The sequence below is a fragment of the Sorghum bicolor genome, chromosome 3, assembly GCF_000003195.3.
Source record: "Sorghum bicolor cultivar BTx623 chromosome 3, Sorghum_bicolor_NCBIv3, whole genome shotgun sequence".
Classification (NCBI taxonomy): domain Eukaryota; kingdom Viridiplantae; phylum Streptophyta; class Magnoliopsida; order Poales; family Poaceae; genus Sorghum; species Sorghum bicolor.
In genome coordinates this window covers 64,599,010-64,608,528 of record NC_012872.2, presented here as the reverse complement: position 1 = coordinate 64,608,528, position 9,519 = coordinate 64,599,010, and the positions used below count along the sequence as shown (strand labels likewise).

The window sequence follows — 9,519 nt, the reverse complement described above, 5'->3', positions numbered from 1 at the left end:
CATGGGTAGATTAAAGTACTAAGAGATAATTCGATTAGTATTAACGCCATGGGTAGATTAAAGTACTAAGAGAAGACTCGCAAACCAGGAGAATAATATAGACAATGAGCCTCTGGCATCGACGCCCCTCCTAAGGCCACTGCGACTTTATACAACGCAGAAGGGGTTCGTTGGCCAACTACCGGCAGTGGCGCCCCAGTTGCTTCAGGATAGTGGCACCTCTCGGACGCCACCACCACAATCGCGGGCTCGGGTTGACCGGTGGGCAGCGCTCGTGGACAATGAATTCATGCCTGTGCAGCCGTGCGCGACCCTGTCTGCGGCCGCCGGGATCCTGACTGGGGGGCTAACTCCGTGCAGATGGAACTTTCCTTGTCACAGGCACCCCACATCACGCTGTCGAGTCAGCAGGTGGATACCCAAGCGCCACCCGTTTCATTGACGCCACTGGAGGTGCCGCGTCAAGATATGGAGGCGACGCTGCCACCCTGCTTGGTGGGCGGCGCGACGCTAAGCGTGGTTGGGGGCTGAGCCAATCACACCGACCACCGTGATTCAGAACATGGAGGACCAGCTATGCCTCCCGCTACTGACTCCACTGATTCAGGTCTGTTGAAGAAGCTTGGGTTTGAGCCACCAACACAGCCGACAACAGGATCGGAGACGATCGCACTCTGCAAGAAGGTTTTCCAGCGCCCTCTTTCTGACGCCTGTCGTGATAACCTGGAGGCGCTGCTGGGAGGTCGTTTTGACCCAGTCGCCATGAACCTTAATATGCTTGGTCTTGAGGAGGAGGCGCCCCTGAATTGACGGCGTTCTGGGGCTTTCTGAAGCTTAACGATTTGTATGTCGATGAATTCTTCATGTTTTATCTAGAATGTGCGGGGGCTCAAGGGGCGGGCTCGCCGTGATGTGGTGCGTGCTTTTCTGGTCCAGCATCGAGCATCGATTGTGTGTCTGCAAGAGGCCAAACTCTCTGTAATTCCGGCTGGGATTGCTTCTGAACTAATGGGTCCAAGTTTCGACTATGACTTTGTGCCTTCAGTTGGCCTGGCTGGTGGGATTCTATTGGGTTGGTGTAGGGACTCCTGGACAATCCACAACGTTCACAGGGGCGTTTACTCCCTGTCCATCAGGTTGAGTTGTGTCAGCTCAGATTCGCTTTGGTGGATCACAACGGTGTATGGCCCGTAGGACGACGTCGCCAAGGCCGAGTTCCTAGACGAGCTGCGATCGTTCAGAGCGACACACCATGGCGCTTGGTTGGTGTGCGGCGATTTCAACATGTTGTATTGAGCCAAGGATAAGAGCAACGATCGAATCGATCGCCGCGCAATGCGAAGGTTTCGCTCCTTCGTAGATGGTTCGCATCTTCAGAAGCTGGACTTGATCGGCTGATGTTACACTTGGTCCAATGGACAGGTGCCTCCCACTCTGGTGAGGCTAGACCGTGCGTTTGCGTCGGTTGATTGGCCTGGATCGAAAGGGAGAACTAAGATGTTCTTTGCAGTATCTTTGAGAGTAGTTCTCAGGGAAATGAGGTGCACTCAAGGAGGCAGCTGAAGAACGGGCAACTTCTGCATATCTTTTCTTTTATTTAGGACCTACAGTTGTCTATTGCATTCAGCCTCCTGTTCTAAGCACCACAGGGCATGACCACGCCGTGAGTAGCCCTAATCCTATCCAATTATCCATCTCACCTTCAACTCCCACACCAGACGCCACTCCACCGAGGCGCCGCCACCAGCCTTCGCAGCTCCATCTCACTTCTCACCCTCTCCCCTACCTTCCACTTTCTGCACGTGCCACCCACCTACATCTCCACGGTCAGCCATGCGGCGAGTGCCCAAACCTGCACGGTGTGCTGCGTTCCAAGGAGAGAACATTGGCATCTCAAATCCGGCCAGAAACGATAGAGCAACAGAGCCAACAATAGGGGCAGGATGTCATCTGTGGAGGTGCTGCTCAAATCCATTCGAGCCTGCTCCTGCTGTATGATGATTCGAGCGTGCTCCTGCTGTCTACATCAGAATACTACCAGATCCATCTATAGTGCAATGTGTATGTAGAGCGTGCTTCAGTGCTTGTACATTGGAGCCTGCTCTTGCTCCTGCCCTCTAGATCTGTGTGCTACTAGATATTCTGTGGGTGCAACGATGAATGTATAACGTATTACGTGTTTGTGCAATGCTGCTTTTGTGTTGGAAAAAAAATTATTGGAATCTCATGGTGTTCAATTTCTCCCGCTCTTGCACTCTTCTATGACAGTAATTTTCTATGGCTGTGTCATTGGAACGGGGACGGGGAACCCGTAGGGATGGATTCCCTGCTTGGGGAAGGGGATGGGGGAACTCAAGCCCTGACAGTGGTCTCGGGGACGGGGACGGGGACGGGGACGGGGGAACATTTGTCCCCGTGGGGATGGGGATAGGGAGCCATCCACCGACGAGGAATTCTCCATTGCCATCTTGAGATCATGGGGCTAGTTAGGTCCACCACCACCCTAGAGGAAGAAATGTATGGCAAAATTGCTTGCAAATAAAATTCTTAAGCTTGAAAACCATGAAACCAACTTTTTTGCAAGAATTCGAGAAACGAAACATCCACCCAGAGAGGTGAATCACATTGAAATCTTTGGCAGAGCCTCCGATGGATGCTTGGAGGAGGAGCCTAACGGAATCCCCATTGAGACGGATGGCAAATCGACCAAAGCTAGCCACCAAGAGGAAAGACGATGGGGATGAAGGGGGGTGGGGACTCACCGAACAATTGAAACATTGAGACCAGCCGTCCAAAGTTGACCCCAAGATCGAAGCGGGCCATGGAGAGCGCGACAGGTCAGCAGCGGACGCCATCGCCGGTGACGGAGGTGGAGGGACTTCAGAGGGGTGGGGAGAGGGGAGCGATGGGAGAGCCATTCTCTTAGCAACAAGAATCTGATCGTGAACTTGGATTTGAAACAATATTCATAATTAAACAAAAAGGAAGCCTATTCGCTTGCAAAAGCTATAGCTGAAAGTATTGTTCGCTGATTTGTTGGGAGAGAAAAACACCGCTAAATGGCTGGCAGATTCGGCAGATAACCTTAAGCAAATAGGCTCACATTGCATTTCAGGTTGCACGAGGAATCTCACTTAAAAACATACTTCCTCCTGCATCACAAAACAGTCAATATGTTTCAACTTTGACTAACAAAATTATAGGAATATATTATCTTAAATGACAAGAGTTTTCCATAATAAAAATAGCTTTTAATTGAATCTAGTTATGTCAATATTGTACAATAAATTCAATTTATATAAAGTTTCAGGTATTGATGGTTTGATGGGCAAAGTTAAAAACCTTTGACTTAGGACAAACTGAGAACGGACTTGTATTGCGATAGGAGGAAGTAATAATATACAATGGTTTGACTATTTTCTAAAGAATGTAAATGAAAGTGAATTTTCATTCCACTGGTGCAATAGACAAATCTCTAGCCATCAAGTTCTGTACAAACCCTACAAATACTATTCCAGACACTCCACCCATCTCGAGCCCATTCCATGCTTGACCAAGTCACGTGCCACTTGTCACTCTTCCTGGGACAGTACTGAAAATTTCATCAAAGCCAGTGTACATCCAGAAGGACCAGAACCCAGCTTATCTGAAAATTACGCCATTGAGAACCATGCCCCCAAACTGCACATCCTATTATAGCAAGCATTCTCAAGTACGCCTAAAAAGGTTTTTGAAGGCATTTTGATGACTCTTAAAGGTACTTTTAAACGCCTTCTATAAACAGTCATGCTGTAGCGCCAACAACTCCTAGATCAGACATTTGATTCTTACTTTCTTAGCATCTGAGCAATGATGTTTATTCAGCTCAGCATCTCATGCAATTCAATGGTTTTACCAACCAATTTAAGTGCTGCGCTGATATGGAAGGATAAAAGTTTACTGCATACCTGAATGACCTAACCTGCAGAGAAGGTTCTTGGACTTCACGATTTCATTGGGCTTGTTTCATCTTGAAGCATTGATTAGTACCACACTTCTCACATCACCACCAAAGTTGATAATCAGCCATTGAAACATAGAATAGTGTTAGAATCTGATACCAGAATTGACTATTCAGGATGTGCTAGATTCTGAGGGTTCAGCAGGCCTAAAATATAATGGCATAAACCTACAACAACCAAAAGGAAGCTAAAAAGCTTACAGCATACAAATTCTTGGTGATGAAGATGGTAAAGCATACCAGCCTGTTTATAGAGTGAAAAAAGGGCATCCAGATGATATTATATTCTAAATTATAGTATTCTTAGACAAGCCAATTTTAAGAGACAGAAACCTGGGCAAAAACAAGATTCAGTGATGAATTATCTGCATTCTTCAATGAACAGAAAAGCAACCGCACACATGTCCATTGCTCATGAAAGGAAAACCTAAAATCATTGTAAGCACAATGCTTGTAGTTTAACAAGTCATTGTATTAGGGAAACTGAAAAGTGTCAGGTAAGAAAATGTTGATTGTATTCGTTACTGCGTCAGTATGAAATCTATGAGAAATTGAGAACCAAGCTTTTTTTTCTTGTGCTTTACTCCAGATTTGTCTCTTGGTCTCATTGGTCTTGATTCTTCTAAATGAGGTCCCTGAACAAGATTATTGTTGTTATTAAAATTTCTACACCCTAAGCCTATTCACATACAAAATGCTTTTAGCAATATATACAGCTACACAAATAAGAGTAAGCTAAAATGGGAAACTTTACATTCCCCTTGGCAAAAGTATGTTAAATACATGTAAGCAGAAACTCACATTGTCAAGATTCCTTCATACAAGGTTATGGGCCCACAAACAACCATCTATATGAAGCACTGCAGCTTGAAGGACACGAGGCTATCAATCCACTCACTGGGAATAACGAATAAGCACTTAATGCCAGGATTCATCATGACTCAAAGGGTATGCACAGTTTGGTCTTCAACCTTAGTGTTACTCTTCTGTTAAGTTCTTGTTTAGAACTCCTCTTGAACACAGCACGCTCAGTAGATCTTGGGCCTCCTTCAACAAACCCTCATGAGCAAGGCCTTCAATAAGAATAATGTATGTTGATTCATTGGGCATGCATCCGTTGGATACCATATAGGCAAAAAAGTCGATAGCATTATCTATTTCACATCTTTTACAGAGCCCAAGTAGTATCTTGTTATACACCACAGCTTTGGGTCTCATTCCAATATCTTGCACTACGTGAAACAATTGAACGGCCTCTTCAATTCTATCTTCTTTTGAGAGGATACCAATGATTGAAGAAAATGTAATGACATCTGGCGATACTCCCTTGCTGACCAAGCCATGCAACAACTCCAGGGCGTCTTCTGAACTGCAATCCTTGGTAATCCCATCAAGTAATGTATTATATGTGATCAGGTTAGGGGTGCAACCATGTTCCATCATTTGCTCAACAAGTTCAATTGCTTCCTCAAGAAATCCTTTTTGGCAGAAGAAACTCACAAGTACATTGAAAGTCACTACGTTTGGAGGGCAATCCCCACGAAGCATTTCAGCTACAAGCTCTGCAGCACCATCTAACCGTTCAGCGTTGCACAAGCCTGTCAGCAAAGTAGTGTATGTGATGGTATTGGGTTTGCAGGGCATGCTGCGAAACAGTTCTAGGGCACTGTCAATATGGCCTTGCACACAGAATCCATTGACAAGAGCATTGTATGTGACAACACCCACTGTACAGCCGTGCTCGGACATTTGCTCAATAAGCATAATAGCTTGCTCGATCAACCCCTTTTGGCACAAGATGCAGATAAATGTATTGAATGTTACCTCGTTGGGGGGGCAATTATTCCGGACCATCTCGTTCAAAAGTTCCTTGGCATCATCCCATCGTTCGGCACGACACAAGCCCTTTAGGACCGTGGTATAGCTAATGGTATCTGGATTGCACCCATAGGAACCCATGTCGTTTAATAACTTAAAGGCATCGTCAACCCGGCCTTGTTTGCAAATTGAGTTTATGACAATATTGCACAAGGTAGTGTTGGTGGCGCACCCGTGCTCCGTCATTTGCTCAAGAACTTGAATAGCTCGCTCCACCATACCTCCTCGACAAAAGAATCTGATTAGCATGTCAAATGTCACCTCGTTTGGCATGCAGTTCTTCTCCATCATCTCGGCAAAGAGCTCCTCAACATCATCCCACCGCTTAGAAGCGCACAAGCCCTTCAGGAGGGTGGTATAGCTGACAGTGTCGGGCTGGAATCCATAAGAGGGCAACCTGTTCAAGAGCTCCCTTGCGTCATCAACACGGCCTTCCCTGCACATGCCATTGATGATGACATTGTAGGTGACAATGTTGGGTGTGCATCCCTTCGCACGCATCTCGTCAAGGACTGCCATGGCTTGCTCGAACCCACTGTTCCTGCACATGGCCTCCAGGAGCACGGTGTAGGTGACGACGTTGGGTTGGCACCCGCGGCGGAGCATATCGTCGAGCAAGCTGAGCGCGTCGGCGACCCTGCCGCGGTCGCAGAGCACGCGGATCAGTGGCGTGTACGTGTAGGCGTCTGGTGCGACGGGCATGGAGCCGATGAGCCTGCGCGCGGCGTCGAGATGGCCGTAGCGGCAATACCCCGCGACGAGGGTGTTGTAGGCGAAGACATCGACGGGGGACCCGGAGCCCTCGGCGGCGCGGAGCACGCGGGCGGCATCGGAGGTGCGACCCCGGCGGCAGAGGTTGCGGATGAGCTTGGTGCAGAGGTAGACGTCGGGGGCCTCCCCGTCGCAGGAGCCGGAGCGCTCGACGAGGCGCACGGCACCGGCGAGGTCCTCGCGGGCAATGAGGCGGCGGAGGTGGGCGCTGGCGGGGTTGGGGGCGTTGGGCGACTCGGGCCTCGTAGTGGCAGCGGCGGGGGCGGCGAGGTGTTGGGGCTTGGGGTTGGGGAAGTAGGAGTGAGGGAATGGGAAAGACGACTGGAGGAGCGCGGCCATGGTGACGACTGGCGAGTGGCGACCGGGTGGGGTGGGCGTGCTCGCGGCTGGGCGGGCGTGTGGTGTGCGTAGCACCACACGGTGAACCTCATGGAGGGATTGCGCGGGACTGGATCAGACGAGTAAGTTGTTGTTGTTTTTTTTTTTTTTAACAACAGGCGAGTAACGATTGGTTCGCTCTCTGGGCAGTGCTCGTTTATTTTATTATATACTAGCAAATAATATGTTCATGTGTTGCAATGGAAGATAAATATCAAATAGCCATAGAAAATGATGATATAATGTTACATATCTATTTATATTTATCTTTTTTAAAAAAATTAAAGTCTATAATTTATTTTATTGATAAGCATGACATCTATGATATTAGATAGCTAATATTTACAATAGTATATAGCTTGGAGACATATTTATTTAATAATAATAATAGAAATTAGACAAATCTTATCTTTACTCTAATATACCTCTTAATATACCTTAGTATTATATTAAAACATGAGAAGTTTGTTGCTAGCTTTATTTTTTATTTAGATTAGGATTCTTATGAAATATGATATATCAGTTAAATGTATGTAGATTATGAACACATGGGCTTATGAAGTGTTCATATGACATAACAACACATCGTACAAAGGTAGTGGAAGCATTTTTTTAAATATATTTTTACATACTTAAATTGATTGTAAACTATTTAGCAAGCATAAATCTAGATAAATTAGTAAATCAATGAGATATGCGGGAATGGTGTTAAAACTTTTACCACAAATCAAGCATCACATTAAATAGGCTACCATAAAATTTTCATAATAATTAGAGCAAGATAACTACAATTTTAATTTTACACTAAAAAGCATAGGCAAGCATCTTCAGCAAAAAATATACTAAAATTTGTGATATTTTTTGTTTATTGCATGGATCTACATATGTGGAGTTGAACAAAAATTATTTTGTAATTTTTAGATTTTTCTATGAATTATTACGCATTTATCAATTTTCAGCCGAATTAAAGAATAAAATAAAAGTGAGCTAATAGGACAAATAGTTTGCACCTAGACTTCTGTACTTTGTCAATAATAGAAGATTTTATATTGAGAACCTTAGAAAAAAATTTATACTCTTTTTCCTCTCCATAAGCGTTGAAACAGACTGTCCGATTTCAATTCTAGGGGACAAAAGGTGGAGTGAAATTTTGTCTCTTTATAGACTATAATAAACAAGGCCTAGATAAGTCTGGCCTACATCAGCCTCAAGAATGCCAACGCGCTCCAAAATTCTTCGGCCTGTCACATGTGTGTGCTGTGCCACATCTCCGGCTCGCTGCTCGTCGTCACGTCCGCCTTAACGTCTCCGCCGGAGCTGCTCTCTACCGAACTTGCACCCAAGTTGTTCGACGTTTTACCAGAATGGTCAATCAGGATGGAGTGCTATCCTTGACTGAAGATCTCTCATGGCGCATCTAAGCAAGCCTCTTCTAGCCCCGCTGGAGCTCTCTGGCCTCAATTTTCGCCCAGGTATTGGGGTCCAAGCTGCCATCAATCAGAGGTTCGGTCTTTCAGTCTCTCCTTCGGGGATTTCTTCTGGTGTTTTCTTTCTAGTTGCTTCTTTTGGTCGTTGCAAGTTCCGTCTTTGCCCTCTCTCAGTGGGTCTCCTCCTCCAAGCCACCATTGGGGGTGTTGCTCAGGATTTCTGCGTTCTACAGCTTGCTCCTCGAGTATTTCGCTTCTTAGTTTCTTCTAAAAATGTGGGCTTCCACATCTTCAAGTTGGCTAGCTTCGAATGCTCTAACTATAAGATCTTTTTTCACCTTTGGGGCAATGGAGGCCCTCGTTGGGATCTAGAACTTGCAGCTTTCAATAGAGAAGAAGATGATTCCTGGTTGTTAGGTAAAGGATCTCAGAGAAGGCTGAAGCACCTGAGTTACGTGGATGCTGTAAAGTCGGGTATTTTGACAGGAGCAAATAGTCTTCCAGTCAAGCAAAAGTTCAGTATTTTGGCAGAATCAAATAGACCTCCAAGCAAGCAGTCGGTTTTCGATCGTCTGATTTTCCCAAAAGACGCTTGGGGTTCTCGTGCAGCCCCTCCAGACCGACTTTTCTCTGGCCGGGCTCAAAATTCAGTTAGAAGGAATTTGGTCAGCAGAGAGAAGCCAGGCAACAATGGGTGTGGAAAGGCAATCGACTCTGCTCAGATGGATTTGAATTTGGCTTTAGATCTTGGGATGAGTCAACCTCCATCTGCTTTTCACCCTAATCCGAATCTGTCATGGACAGGAAGCTCCAAGTCTTGCTCACGTTGCCTCTCAAACAATCATTCAAGGAGTGGCTGTAAATTCAAGATTAGATGTTATAGGTGCCTGTATGAGGGACATATTGCAATGAATTGCATTGAGCAACAACACTTGGACAGAAACTTGTTTAGAATTAACCAGAGGTGTGATTGGAGCATTAAAGGAAAAGCTCAACTCGAGCAGCCCAAATGGTTCTCCAAGACCAGGAGCGTGCCTCTTAGATTGAGTGCGAGCAGCCCACCCA

At 46.0% G+C, this 9,519-nt stretch overlaps 1 protein-coding gene across 6 annotated transcripts; it reads right to left on the bottom strand.

Moving 5' to 3' along the window:
• LOC8082365 (pentatricopeptide repeat-containing protein At1g09900) lies at positions 2,932–7,083 on the bottom strand. Of its 6 annotated transcripts, none has more exons than XM_021455133.1 (3): positions 4,802–7,083; positions 3,948–4,033; positions 2,932–3,152 (listed from the first exon to the last, which is right to left on the bottom strand). In XM_021455133.1, exon 1 carries the CDS (start codon positions 6,986–6,988, stop codon positions 4,979–4,981), a length of 2,010 nt encoding a protein of 669 aa, XP_021310808.1. In that variant the 5' UTR covers positions 6,989–7,083; the 3' UTR covers positions 2,932–3,152; positions 3,948–4,033; positions 4,802–4,978. The 6 variants fall into 6 exon arrangements, with proteins under 6 accessions (XP_021310808.1, XP_021310806.1, XP_021310807.1 ...); XM_021455131.1 differs by lacking the exon at positions 2,932–3,152 and adding an exon at positions 3,427–3,842 and having other exon boundaries at positions 3,948–4,635; XM_021455132.1 differs by lacking the exon at positions 2,932–3,152 and adding an exon at positions 3,427–3,646 and having other exon boundaries at positions 3,948–4,635.